A 15260-nucleotide genomic window follows, 5' to 3' on the forward strand; every position below is an offset into this window, starting at 1 on the left:
AACCTCAAATTTGCAAGGAACATGATATGAAAGTTAAGACTTGATTGAAGAACCAAAGACACGGTTTCATCTTGACATCTTTATTCCTGTCCTGCAATACAATTTGCCACATTTGTCAAAGAGTAAATACATCTTAAATAGCTAAACAGTTAACATTTTCACAAATTCCTTCCACACCTCCTTTCTACAGTTTGCAAGGGAGAAACAAGCCCTTGAGGCCACTGTATCCTTTGTGCAAAACTCCCAATGGTCCGTACAGTCTTCGTCATGCTCGCCAGGTTTGCTGACATGTATACTTGTGGTTTGCTGGCTGGAGTATCCCTGCGACAACATGACGCTGAAATTCTAATGCGATGGAAATTTGAATACATAGATTTTTGGAATTCTATGGTATTATTATCACGGATGAACTGTTTAAAGATCAACAGGGAGAGGACAAGCATACTATCAGGACTGTCATAACATGTTACAAACGCCACACTTTTTTCTTTTTTTTTTATCCCAGTAATAGGTTTGAGTACAGTGGGTGAAAAATAAAAGTTAGGAACAACACAGCCAAAAGAGGGACCATGGACCAACTCCTGCATTATTTCAATATTGTAATTATTATTTTTTTAAACATGAGGCTTCTTTCAAACAATATCTAAAGACTCAAACACATTCACAGTTCATATCCTTCCTCCAAGCAGAGAAATGAACAGTTAACTGATAAAAACACATCTTTATCACTACCATCCACACAGTACTAGACTGATCAGATTTCTTTAAGCCATGTTATAAGTGAAAAAAGAGTCACTTGAACTGTACAAAATCAATTGGGTCAGAATTAAAAGCTTCCCTTGAAAGGAGACAATGGCATAATAACATTTGACGTCTTTGTGGAAGAGGTCTGAGATGTCTTTGAGGTTTGCATCCGAAAGCTTGCCTGTAGTGTCTAGAACTCCGTGCATTATCATACATAACCAATCATCTGAACTGTAAAATCTGGATTCAAAGTAATAATTTCTAGCAATCACCATCACATGATCCAGTGTAATGGGAATAAAACTTCATATAAACATGGGAGCGAGACAACTCGGCTTGTATTGGGCTTTGTCTAAGAATTCTCTTTAACCTTGTTGTTTTTCAGTCTTGTTAAACAGAATCACATTCAGACGCAAAGAAAGAAAAAAAAAAAAATCAGTGTAGTGTTTTTCAGGGACTTTCAAATTCTATACAGCGCATGTCTAACCTCAACACACATCTATATTCTTTTAGTTGCACACATAATCAAACAAAACGACGCAGCCAACAAAACACATACTCGTCTCAGGTAGAGCTCGCTGCATACATGAGGTACGAACTAGCTAACAGATAAGGCAAAGTAAACACAGAGCAGTCTTTTTCATTTAGGCAGCTAATTAATGCAGTCGTGGAGAGCACAAGCTGGTCAGTATTAAGAAATAAGCAATGCACTCCCATAACCCAATGTGCATTAACTATTACACACAATAGTCTCACATACACAGTAAATATGGTTCTGACATGAGTAGCACCTGACCTGTTATTGTTTTATTGTAGAGCTGAGGTGGCAGAGAAAAGAGCAGTTTGAGGATAGTATGGTATGAGGAAAAAAAACAACTGACGTTTGACTGAGGCAGGACTTGTGCGTTACACTCTGCAAAAGCTAACTGGTGACATCCTTTAAACCCGGTTTCCAGGACTGTTAGGCGAGACCTTCCTGGACCCCGATTCCTGAGCCTTATTATCCGCGAGGAGCGACTCTTGCAATCTAAAAATAGCTGTTTTCATCATGTAGTAAATGAGAGTTGTACACCGTACAGTTACTGAAATGAAATGCAAGAAAACTCAACTGGTTGTCATTTAGTCGTAAACAATAACCGGTCATTGTGTAACTGTACAAGTGTCTCCCATTTCTACAGGCAACCTCTCCAGCTTTAGCAACTGGAAAAACTACATTTTCATGCACGGTACCTCTCCTTCCTGAACCAAAGTAAAACAGGAAAATAAGTACACATGAGAGGTGGTTTATTCCCAATACTTTGTGGACAGTAAAGAATCCTATTGCACCAGAACCTACGTACACTAGCCATTACTATTATTATTCCACAAAGACGACTGTTAGCAAAGAAACTTCTGTAAGTAGAGAAGGCAGCTGCATTCTGGAAATCTTCTCCCATTTCATATTTCTATCCCAAAAGGAATTCAAACTAAGTCAGACAGGTCATCAAACCAGGTGCTGCCTCAAATAAACACCTTTGCTCACATATTGCTCAGTGACTTTTAAATTCTGCAATCACTAAAAGAAAGTTCCATATCAAAAACAAAATTAAAAAGATGTTGTTGTTTTTTTTTTGTTTTTTTTTTTACAGCTAGAATAACTGTTAAACAACAACAACAAATTATAGTCATTCCCATGTCAGCCTCCACCCCCTGTATCCAGTATAATGAAGGGACTACACAGCGATTTTGAGGGAAACCAAAGGCAGGTAGAGTGGGATTGGCGGGGTTATTTATGAGAGGTGTATGGGTAACTAAATGTCCATTTCCAGTCCATTCCATTCCATTTAAAATCAGTCAGTCCTTCCAGTGGGCAGGCAGGGGAGTGAAATTAGGCTTTCAAGGTGGGAGGAGGTCAGAGACACCCCCTTTTAAGACCAGTGTTGAGACTGAAAACAATAAGTTAGCAGGAAACTTGCGGAGCTACCCAGCGAGACCACACTGGAGTTGACAAAGAGTCATTAGTGGTGTTGCTCACAGGTCGACGTGTGGACCTAAAAAAGGGGCCGGACCGTTCAGGTAGCCACTTAGGCAACAGTCCAAATCCTCCTTTCCTTAAAAAGGTCTATGGTTCAGTCAGCTCTGGTGGTTTCCTTGAGAGCTTTTGCTTCAATCGTCCTCTTTTTGAAAAAAAGTTTCATGTTTCATCGTTGACTTGTTTTATCTTTCTATCTTTAAGTCCATGCTGCCACTACGAGCTGTAGCATTTCTCCTCAACGTGCACCGGTCAGCTGGGGAAAGGAGTGACACAAGAGGGAGACACAGGCGTTAGTGCTAGCTCAGGGAGAAATGGTTTCACATTTGATTTTACTTTAAAAACAGGTAGTTGTATCCATGAAAAGAAATATACGAGTTCCAGCGTAACAGACTCATTACTGTGTAGCTGTCCAAGAAGTAAAAAAAAGTCTCACCTGCATCACGATACCACACAGCGACAGCTCATACAGTCCTGACCACTCTCATCAGGTGGGTTCAGCTTTCTCAGCTTATGCTGTCTAATCTCCCTAACCAGTGTGTAGAAGGCATCCTCCACTCCCTGTCAACACAGACACACACACAGAAAGGTTACAGAACAATCCAGGCACTTACAATGGTCAATTATAAAGTAGAGTACACTGCATACACCTCTAATAACTTACAGCAAACATCTCAGGTGTGCTCGCCATTGAGAGGCTTGGCAACATCGCCATGGCAACCCCAATCATTTCAGACACCGTTAATCAAGAAATTGTGAGGACTATAAAGAAGTCATGGTTCAGTTCTTCGCATACTTCTGTTTGAATGACAGACCTCCTGAAGGGTTCAGTGATGAATGTGAGAGTCTGTATGCGGCTACATAATGTGTGGCAGTGACTCAGAGACAGTGGGAGCTGTGCGGCTACTTGTCCTTATGGAGGCCTTTTGAATACTGTAGCTCTGTTCTCAAGCCAAGGTAACCTGGCTATGAGTCATTGCCTGCGGCATAATAAAATGTTCCCCGTAACACAAATCACATCATACCGCTGGCTGTTCACTGCTCTTTAAAGTGCATGAACACACGTGCAATATGTTTAGCAAAACAGTGGGATAACTTTTTGGAGATATTTACAAAAGATGGGAGAAAAGTACAGATATCAGCAAATCTTTAATTACCAGAGATTTAGGGAGACAGAGTGACACAGTGCGTGTGTGGTACGTGGGGATGTGCTTCTTGTTCACTACCTACCTGTCGTGTCTTGGCAGAGGTCTCGATGTAAGGGATGCCGTAGGAGCGGGCGAGTTCCTGGGCTTGCCTTGTGTCCACTGTGCGTGCCGGGAGGTCACATTTGTTTCCCACAAGCACCATGGGAACGTCGTCTGAGTCCTTCACACGTTTAATCTGTTCTCTGTGAATTGCGAAAAACAAGAGACTTTTTGACATTTGATTTGCAAAACCTTGGCTGTTTCCTTTAACAGACCCTGTGTCACTGTCTTTAGTCACAGTTGGGATCCTCCCTGCTTCATAAACAACAGCAGCTCCACCACTGGAGAGCCAACCATCCAGGGAGCTCTAGGACCCTGAGGAAGAGCCAGGGCCCGCCGGTGCTGGGCTGTGCTGCACTGCTGAAGGAGGGAGGTGGAGAGGAAGGGATGGGGTGGGGTGGGGGGGATGGACAACAGGCAGGCGGCGAACAGCATTACCTCATCACTACAGCAGCCAGCGCCAAACGCCAGGCAGCCAGGGGGAACTGAGTGAGAGGAGTGGGTCAGATCAATCTATCAGCTCAGCCTGAGCCACAGTACAGCAGGATGCATCCACTACGGTCAGCCCTGCCCATCTGCAGTCAACACCGCTAATGGCATTTATGACCAGAGTTGCACTGAGTCTTGATGTCACAGTAGACATGTTACTCTGCTTAGACCATTGACTTGTTATATCCCGGTGAGTCAGGTATTTCAAGGCTGATGGGTGCATAAAAATGCCAGAAAACATCAAAAGCAGATATGACCTTATCAACCCGGTGTGTTCTTGAGTTTGATACATTACTGCTGTTTTAAATTAAAGAAAGATAAATATATAAATATGCACTGTCTAGTTTTAGCTATGCCAGTGTGTGCTAACAGAGCCTTTGACTATTTTTGCCTGTAAAATAGACAACTGATCTTTAAATAACTCAATAGCTCTAAAACAGGCCACCACCTTATTCTAGCATCCAGCCAAAGAGCCGTGCATGCTTTTCACAAGTTGCACAATGGTTTTGCAGTGATACCAACAGTTGTATTGAAGCTGGGCTTGGAAAAAAAAAAGAGGCTGGGCTGCAGTGGCAGTGAGCCAAACAGACGTGTAATAAACTCACAAACCCTGCAAAGCTGTAAGAGGAGGTGGCAAAGTTAATATTCAGCCTATTTTTCTTGCCACGTGCAAGACTGGCAAGTGCTCTTCTAATGTGATGAGAAAGACAAAATGTGGGAAAGAGAGAGAACACTGTCATCTCCAGCTGAATCTCTCCTCCCTCCCTCCCTTTCTCCTTCCCTGCCCTTGAAAGCGCTACCTCTCCCTGCTCCTCTAATTGAGTCAGGATCGATTTCATTGGCATCGTGCTGTAATCCTCCAGTTGGGGGCTAAGCTTTCTTTAGCCGTGTTAAACGCTACAGCATGACATCACCCAACTACTGCAGAGAGCTGGCACACATAGGTATACACTCCCCCACTCCAGCCGGACCCCATGGGAGTCCCTGTAACACACACTGCATTTACAAATACACATATAGAGAACATCAGAAGGGGACTAACAGGAATGATTTTGTGTCAGAGCTTCACCCGACTCAACTGCGATCTGGCCAGTGAACACAGGTTCGCAACAACAGATCCCATAATGCTCAGTATCAATGACATGACATGTGACGCCCCTGCAACCCTTAACCCTCCCTTCTTTACCTCACTCTTAAGACACGCACCTGTATTGGTGAATGTCCTCAAAAGACTTGGTGTTGTTGATGGCAAAGACACAGAGGAAACCCTCCCCTGTCCTCATGTACTGATCCCTCATGGCGCTGTACTCCTCCTGACCTGCAGTGTCCAGGATGTCCAGCAGGCAGGTCTCCCCGTCAATCACAACCTGTTTCCTGTACGAGTCCTGCAGACAAAGCGAGAAACACCCAACATTTAGAGAGGAGCTGAAGACACAAGTCAAATGTGTGAGTGAGCAATCTGTTACAAAAAAAAACAAACAACAACACACGATGGTTCAGGAGGGATTTATGGACCCATCACTGATTTTGTCACATCCTTGGCCTTGGTCACTCAGTACTAAACAGCATTTACACATACTGTGTATTAACTGGTATCTGGTATTAATTCCCAGTCCACTTCCAGGTCAAATGAACATCAAGAGATAAGAGGAGCAGGGTATCGGAGCCAATGTTTAGCCTTCCAACACGCAGCCACAAAAACATGGAGTGCCGTCCCTTTGTTTGTTAGAGCATAGGGGCCAGGAATGCAAACACACAAAAAGGACATTGTCTGGCCAGAGGCAGGCGTGGTGAGAAAGAGAGGGAGAGAGTGGAGACACAGAGGGAGAAAAAGAGAGGAGAAAACATTCTCACTGGCCTCCCTCTCCTCTTTGCAATGTCTTTCAGTGTCTTATTTTCATATGAAAATATAAGAATTACTGATGGGTGGGGTAAACATTTCTTCTTGAAAGAAAAATGCAAACTTCTTCCAAGTATAACCGTGTGGAGAACTTCCACGGCATTCGATTCATTTAATTAAATTAACTTGATTTAGACGGAGCTGTCGTCTGTCTCCTGAAAATATTGTTGGCCAGCTACTGCGGGATTGGACTTTTGACATATATATGTATCTGTATGCAGATTAATGCAAAAACATCTACTGCAACAAATCAAAGCGGACCTGGAAAAAGTTTTTTTTTTTTTTTAAACTAAATTGCCCAAAATGCCTCCCACAAGAATAATGTTTAGAACGTGCAGAAGGGATCATACCTCTATAGTAGGGTCATATTCATCCACAAAGTGGTTCTGGATGAGCTGTATGGTGAGTGCACTCTTGCCCACACCTCCAGCTCCTACCACCACCAGCTTATACTCCGTCATCTTTGCCGCCGCCGCTGCTGCTGCTGCTCACCACACACGCCACTGCTAGAGAGAAGAAAGGTGCAGGTTAGCACTCTGACGTAAAATGTACACGTTACCAGTTTTGGACAGAACAATTGACACACGCAGAGCTTTGACAAGCTATTGTCTGATGCTGAACTGGCCATGATGTGGTACACAACAAGAGGTACAGACAAAGCACACAGTTATTACCGATACTGTGCGGTGTTGAGACACATAAGTGTTTTGTGTGTGTGTGTAGTGGGGGCTGAGGTTGAGACCCTCAAAGGGGAATGTGAAAAATGTGCTGAAGGTACTCAATGTTCCAATCCTCTCCCGCTCAGTGTGAGAGTGTGTATGAGAGGGAGAGCTAGGGAGGTAGCGAGGGAGGGAAAAAAAGGAAGGGGCATGACACCGGCAGAGTGACCCACATCACTCAGGCTTCACTTTACTGATTCATACCTGTGAACCCAAAGTGACAGACGCCAGAGCCAAAATAACAACATAAAAGTAGAGTAATGAAAAACAACACATTAAAACAACACAATAAATAAAAGAGTTAGGATCTGCACCATTTTTCCTTTCAACAATACGCTAAATCACTCCTACTAACAAAGCCAGGCCATTGCCATGTACTGTTTCTTGTTGGTTTGCCTTGCTTATTCCACGGGGATCAATCCATAGCAACAGAATGAGAGGCCTAAAAGAGGATTTTATGACTCCAGGTGTGCCTGCAGTTGTCCCCTATGGACCCACTGAACGCACTTAATAGGTCTACTCAGTGTAACAGTGCTGCCCTGACTATAAATCAAGGCATGTTATTAAAGAAACATGTCGGCCTCTTGAGAAAACATAGTCATACCTGTTTTCTGCAGGCTAAAAGTTACACAACACAGGTAAACACTGCCGTTACAAGAATTTATGAGCCATGGGTATTTGAAAACAGAAGATAACAAGTAAAGAATTCCACTCAATTATTTTGGTTGGCCCAAAAGATTTTTTTTCTCCTTTGAATGTGCATTTGAAGATCAGTGATAAACATCGAAGAAGCCATTTGTTAAAAAGCAGGTTTTGAAATGACTGAGTTGTAATTCAGGTCAAGATGTTGTAAATCGACTGGGTTGTCAAACCTTAATCAAGAAGTGACAGTAGCAGAGCTCAAGGCTAGAGCGAGTGGAGGTTAGCTGTGAAGAACTAATCTGGATTTAACCCGAAACGCCCGGTCAGAAAATGTAGGAAATTTCCAATTTTTGCAATCACGGTGGAAATTACAGCATCAGCCGAAACCAAACATGTATATCCGTGCACAGGCACGAGGCAGTACAAAGACTCACGCACAGTTACCCTGACATCACCGGGACCCTTCACAACACGGCTGGCCAGTTAAATTCCTGGTGTGTTGAGTCAACTGGCAGAGAAAGTAGTCATATGGGTGTTTCCACTACACACGGTGGCAAAGTGTGACTCAGCTTATTTCAAATTTACCACAAAGTTACCAAATGAATGACCTGGAAATGACCCGACCAGCCCATCAGAAGGCATGATGGCACATGATGAGTCAGAGTTCGAAAGATGTGAAGCCACTATGGAAATTTTGCAAGATTAACTGAAATAAAAGCGATGGCTACTGGTGACCCAACCTATGGGCTAAACACAAGTAAAGTCTGCTGGAGGAACATAGCAACCTCAGGAGTGGTTACAGCTTTACTATGACAACATTCAAACAACAATGAGTGGGCAGGTGATGTCACCACAGCAATGTCATCTCTGATGTCAGGAGGAGTCAGAGGAAAAATCACCGGGACTTCAAGTACCTCGCAGGGTACAATGGCCTTCAAGAGACAGTTTAGTTTCACTTTCTGTCTGACAGAAGTGACTAAAAACTCAACTCTAGATGTTTTAATCCATGTAGCCCATAACTTAACAACGCTGGTGCCACTTAGCTAAGTGGCACAGTGGTTCTGAGAGCTTTTCTGACATGTATCCCTTTAGAAGCCAAAAATAATTCATGCCCTCCCACCCTACAAGTTTTATTAATCATTAACAATAAGAAGGGAGGCAACTCAAAAGAAAGGATTGCACCGCATCACTAGCACACTCCTGTAAATTTTCCCTACAAGATATTAATTCAACTTAGTTTCAATCTATACGTTTTCCCCGGGTCATCCATGCCACCCCCTGCAGTGGCTCTATACCCCTCAGTTTGAGAACCGCTGCAGTAATGACATCAGAATCATATTACACCCTGTTAAGGCCCTTTCAGACACAACGTGAAAACAGCACCACTGCGCTCTGAAACCCATTATTTTCAACGGCTTGCGCCACAACGAGTCGACTTTTTTCGCTACACTGCAACGGACATTCAGATGTGCACTGTACCCTGCAGTGAGCACAGCTCAAATCGCATTGTGTCTGAAAGCACCATTAGACACCGCTGTCTATATCTGCATCATCTAAACACCCAAAGCAGCTCTTTGTTTCTCTTCCCTAAAAGTATTCTTTTTCAGGTCTTGTAGTTCAGATTCACTAGAGTGTAAAAAAAAAAAAAAAAAGATCACATGGGGTTAAACATCTCGGCCTGTTTATCGACAGTATCTCACTTTGCTGAATGTTCCTTAAGTGAGCTGAAGGAGAAAATCACTAACCTGCACCACCTGCTGGACTGAGTAATCAATCTGTCAGGATTTCATGGAGTACCACGGGTCACATATGCTGTTTTATCTTTTTCCAGGGCACCAACTGTCATCCCTAACATAAAATGCGCTCCGTGTAGCTCCGTTATGCGAAGACTCTCCCACTACGGAGCAATGAACATCAGCACTTTTAGCAAGCCAGAGCAGAAGTCACACATACACACCCTCTCTCTTGTGCTTTACCTCCCAGAGGAGAACACACATACACAGCTGGAGTGAATCTCAAACTTGACTCGTAGAAAGAGAAGAGTAACAGGTGGAGAGTTTAATGAAAGGAGAACATACAAAGAAAAACAAAACAAAACTTATAAAGCTTATTCAGTCATGTGGAGTCAAAAGTGACAACATGCATCTATATTTGCCTCTGGGTGTGGTGTTGTATTAACAGAACCTGCATACACCTCTGTCAAATCTTTAGTGTCATTTGTGCCCGAGATGTGTGTGAGACTGTGCTGATGTAGGGCCCCGACTAAGATTAGCCAACACTAAGGCTGGCTCACTCATGTTAATGATTGACAGAAAAGCAGACTTGCTAACACTGCCATTTAGTGGCTCTCACTCAATCACACAGACACACATGTGTTACCGCAACTTATCCTTGATCCGGTAAGCAATTGCTTGCCTTAATGGAAACAGGTAGCTCTGAACACCATCACCAATATCAACAATGGCCTTCCTCGCTGCTATAATTCTCAAGCACAACAGGAAGGGAATTATCGTGACCCCTCAATCTTGTGGCCAAAACATTTAGCTTCCTTTTCCCCCTCACTGTATATAAATCAACCTGATACACGGCGCAGCCCGCCTTGGCTGGAGTACAGCCCGTGGCAGAGCCGCAGAGCCAGCCTTCGCTCCTCGCAGCCTCCTTTGACCAAACAAACAGCAGCTGTGCGGAGAGGAGAGACTTGTGCGGGGCATACAGACAGAGCTGGAACACCTCTGCTCACTGGAGGCTAGAGCTTAAGACAGGGCAAGGATTCACATAGTTTGAGACTAATCGAGTTTAAGCAGCGTGGACGCAAAGTAACACAAAGTTCCTCTTGAGTCACTTTACTACTGGATGAAATATCAATTAAATATTATATACACTCAGTGATTATTCAAGCGATGGTTTTAACACAAATCTGTACAATGCCATTCCCGATCCAGTCTGCTAGATAAAAAGGTGACGGGCACAATGACCAAACAGGCAGGATGACGAAGACTAGTCAGCGATATTATGAGAGATATTTGTGCCCCCCGCCCCTCCCATATTCCTCTTCTGTTGCATTTTGTGCTGATTCACTACAATAAATCTACCAAAACAATGCAACAACCCAATTTTTAACCTTAGTCAGCTGACCTTGAACTCCCCACACATGCAGCCCTGTCTAGAAACAGCTGATCTGTTATATTAGTGATATTTACTGATGAACTAGACCCTTCCAATCCTTCCAGTGTGTATACCAACATCATACCATACACCATACATCAAAGCTCAGCACCTGCTTCTTCCCTACTAAGTCTAGGCACTGGCGAATGCTCATCATGTCATATCTGTGCTTAAACGCATGCAAAAAAATAAATAAAAACATTTTAAGAACTGATATGGATCAATATTTATCAATGTACTCGCGACAGGGAGAGCGGAGGGAGGAAAACAGACAGCCATGCCATCTCCCCTCTCAAACTAGGCCATGACAGCGGCTGATTAATAATCCACACACACACATATGGAGATGAATAGCAAAATTAATCACCGATAGAGATGCTGTCTCCTTGTCTGAGCCACTTGTTGTTAGTGGGGGCACACACAGAGCTGGTCTTTGTACATAGAGAGAGAGAATGGCTGAGGACACAGCCGCTGGAGATCACAATCATCAGTGCATCATCAATCTTTTTATATATTTCATCCGCACATTTGTTTTTGTTCTGTACACACAGATGGTTATCCTACCCCTATAGCATTGTGCCCTCCTATGCAGTCCTGATTTTCATATTTTACAGTAATTACTGTCTGTGCATGGTTAACCTGTGCAGCCCTCGATTGCCCCAGATGTGCAACAGTTGCAGGCGCACACATGCACACCTGTAATAACAGTACACACAACTATGACGAGGTCACGCAATGTTTCTTCCATACAGTGTACAGACAGCAAAGTGACTTCTTCTTCTATCAAATCGGCTCAAGGGTGAATGGAGTAAGCTTCCCGCTACCAGCGCTTGTACACATGACTCATGAGACAGGCCATAGCTGCAGTGTCATCTACAAGTTGGTGACCTATTCCCGAAATTCTTCGCAGAGCTGTCCCCCTTGCTGTGATCAAGGAGCACTATACAGTATGTCTGTGTTTAGGGTTATTTTTAGCTCGCCACCTCCAGCCTGGGAAATTAACAGTTCGTTTTGAAACCCTAGAGCCTCGCCTGGACCAAGAGGATAATCTTACATGACAGCTTACGGAGGGTGTGAGTACAGCGCAGCGAGAGGGGTGATGGGAGGAGAGAGTGGCTGAGGGCGAGGGAGGGGAGAGGTCTACTCTTACTATATGCCAAGGGCACAGAAAACCACAGGAGGGAGGGGTCGACCTGGAAACTGAAAAATGTATAAAGAAATCAATAATGAAAATGCTCAACATTCTCCAGCTTTTTCCCCCTCAGCTAATACAGCTGTGTGGCTCCCATAACTACAGCTGATAAACACACGATTCCTCGTAAACAATTCCATCGCTTTAAAAAAAAACACATGACGCAAAGAGGAGGGCATACGGATGGCCATCTTCCTCAACATGCATTCTGCTTTCCATTAAAGTGCTTAATTGGTTAAAGAATCCATACTGGCAGAGCCACAATCCCACTGCAGAGATAATAGATTTTTAATGGAGAGATGATGGTAAGGAGACCCTCTCGAGGGAGGTATCACGGTCGAATACTGAGACTCCAAGACCCATCCTAAAGCCTCGATAACCCACCGCACCCTCCCACTGTTGTTCCAATGACATCATCCACCTAAACGGCATCCTAAGTGTTGATCAGCAGCTAAGGAATCACTATTGTGCTCGCTGAGGCCAATGAAACACAAGTAAGTGAGGACTTTGAGAGATAAATCTAGTTGTTAGGCTGAAGGACTCTCTATATAATTCCTACTCTAGGGTAGGAAACCAAAGAATTTACCAAACCTTGAATGAAACCATCATTTTGCTTAAAGAGAATCCTTTAATAAACTATTCCTCCACCCAGCATTTCCCGCCCATACAAACATTTACATAAAGAGTTTCTGCGTGCATCTGTGTGTGTACGTGTGCATGCTTAAACAAGCATCTCTTAAAGGCACTGGAGTCCAAGTGACCTTTTCCCCACTGGGTCATCCTTTCAGCTTGTCGGATAGGGTGAGACGGTGGAGGCAGCAGCAGAGATGAAAAGGCCAGCTGACCTCCACACAAAAGCCAGCCAGTTAGAGGAGCCATGAGGCTTATCATCGGACACCAAACACCCCGAAACTCATCAGTGGTCTTTCTCTCTTTTTTTTTTTCTCGCCACCTAATCAGAGGAATGAGTGAATCTTGTCCAGTTGTTTCAGTTTGTGACACACGTGCACAGAAAGCAACCTGTAGAAGATCCCACCCAATGTTCAGTCAGTTATCCAGAGAAAAAAAGTACCAAAACAACAAAACAACCTTCTTTTAACCTCAAGAATATATTAAAATAAAATATTAAAGTCAGAAATATGGCTTTATATAAAGAAACCCACCCCTAAAATCTGCTTCCCTGGGCCATCTTTGAACCTCTCCCAAACACACATTCGACTAAATAAAAGCCTTACACATGAAAAGCAGTATGTCATCCGTTAAAATTCTTGGTATTCAGAAGAGTCACACTTATTTTGGCATGCAGCTGGGCACCACCCAGGCTACAGCTGTTCAGAGAAAGGGACAAGAGATTAACATCACACCTCTATGACTAGCTGGACTAGCTCCAGCTGTTTTCCAGCTGCCTGAATTTGAGACTTACAGACACTGATGTCACACGACGAAAAACACTGTGGACCTCAATAATTGAACCAGTGTAGTCTACTACTATACTAAAAAAACAAAAATAGGTGGGTGACAGATCAAGCACTCACATGTGATGCAGTGGTGGTGATTCCAAAAAGCAGACACAGAACTTCACTTACATGTTTAAAATCATACAGTTCATTATGATTTATGCCAGCTTGGGATGGTCTCATCTAGCAATGTGGCAATAATTTGAGTGAACATTAGTGCTTTTTTTAAAATAAAATAAAAACTTAAACGCTCTCAGTTAGACAGCTACTAGAGTATATTTTCATTTCTTTTTTTTTCCAAGTCAGCTTTCTAAATGCCTTGTAATGGAATCTAACTTCCGCAGTGATACATTCAGTTTTTACTCAGTGTGACGGGGCGTCACCCGACTTGTCTGTGTGGCCACTCTCGGCAGCAGCAGCAGCAGCAGCAGAAAAAAAAGAAACTCATACTCAACACTGTCTTAACATTACACACAAATACAGGCCATAGAAAGTAAATCCCCTACTATTGCTATGCTCATTTAAACGCCTTCGCTTTCATTTTTCAAAGTAAGATGTGAAAGAGGGAGGGGGGGCTCTAATGTTATTCCTCCATAACCAAGTTACAACACCCGAGACTGTTTATCAAAATAGAAAAGAAAACCTAAGTGTAATTCCTCCATACGTGTACAGCATGAGTTGTTGAGCTCGATATATTTATATAAAAAGCTCGACCGGGCGTGAATTCAAATGTTATGATAGCTAGCTAACGTGTTTTAACTGTGGACCGCAGTCTCCAGCGGTGCCCCCCCCTCCCCAAAATAAAAAAAACAAAACACCGAAAGCATTTTTTAAAAGCGGTTTCATTTACACATAAAAAAACCCCCCAAACAGTCAGTGACTGCAGACATATTTCGGACACAGGAATGTGCACTGCATACTTACAACAAGCAGAGGTCTAATTAGCGACAAGAGCGACGTTTCGTCTGCCGGGGAAGAAGAAGAAGAAGAAGAAGAAGAAATCTTTCAACTCCGTTGCCTCTCAGCTGTAACCAGAAGGAAACAAAATGTTCTTGGTCTGCTTCCCGCCGTCTTCAGATATCTGCACCTTATTCTTCTCACCGACAAAGTCTTTCTGATTTTTTCAGTAGCTTAAAATGCACCAAAAGCAATTCATTGGTTCTGGGTAGAATGAGCCCGCGTTGAACAATGTGCTTCCACACACACAGAGAGAGAGAGGGAGAGAGGGAGAGAGAGAAGAGGGGATGAGGAGTGGAGCCCACGCCCAGCTCTATCAAACATAGATCCGCCCCGGTTACCATGCATGTTCCTGCTGCATTCACATGCTGTCGGAAAATATAACACTCCAACGTCAGGGACCAGCTGACACCTGGTATTTACTACTCAAATCCAAGTTTTTGTTTTTTAAAAATAAAAGTGTCACTTGCAAGGAATCCTGAATGTGCAGTAGTAATGGAGGCCTGTTTTATTATTCTGTTTTTTTTTTATTAGTCTACTGAACTGAGTTCTACTGAACTGAGTTCAAATTCCCATAACACAACCCCACCCATCCGAGAAAAGCTTCTGTAGCAATTTCTTAGCATTTATGAAAAAAGAAACAACACACACACCCACACAAAGTTTCATATTGTATGTATTGATTTCCCTTTAAATTTAAGTCTCATTATGGCCTAATTGTTGTTCAATATCGAACT

At 43.2% G+C, this 15260-nt stretch overlaps 1 protein-coding gene across 2 annotated transcripts; it reads right to left on the minus strand.

Annotated features, from left to right (window-relative positions):
* Positions 1-64: 64 nt before the first annotated feature.
* On the minus strand, positions 65-14873 carry LOC104920460 (GTPase HRas). 2 transcript variants are annotated; one of them, XM_010732730.3, is made up of 6 exons: positions 14491-14873; positions 6742-6894; positions 5698-5876; positions 3986-4145; positions 3192-3316; positions 65-3011 (listed from the first exon to the last, which is right to left on the minus strand). In XM_010732730.3, exons 2-5 carry the CDS (start codon positions 6850-6852, stop codon positions 3197-3199), a joined length of 570 nt encoding a protein of 189 aa, XP_010731032.1. In that variant the 5' UTR covers positions 6853-6894; positions 14491-14873; the 3' UTR covers positions 65-3011; positions 3192-3196. The 2 variants fall into 2 exon arrangements, with proteins under 2 accessions (XP_010731032.1, XP_010731031.1); XM_010732729.3 differs by having other exon boundaries at positions 6742-6897; positions 14491-14872.
* Positions 14874-15260: the final 387 nt, after the last annotated feature.

This window comes from Larimichthys crocea, chromosome XXI (genome assembly GCF_000972845.2).
Source record: "Larimichthys crocea isolate SSNF chromosome XXI, L_crocea_2.0, whole genome shotgun sequence".
NCBI classification, from domain to species: domain Eukaryota; kingdom Metazoa; phylum Chordata; class Actinopteri; family Sciaenidae; genus Larimichthys; species Larimichthys crocea.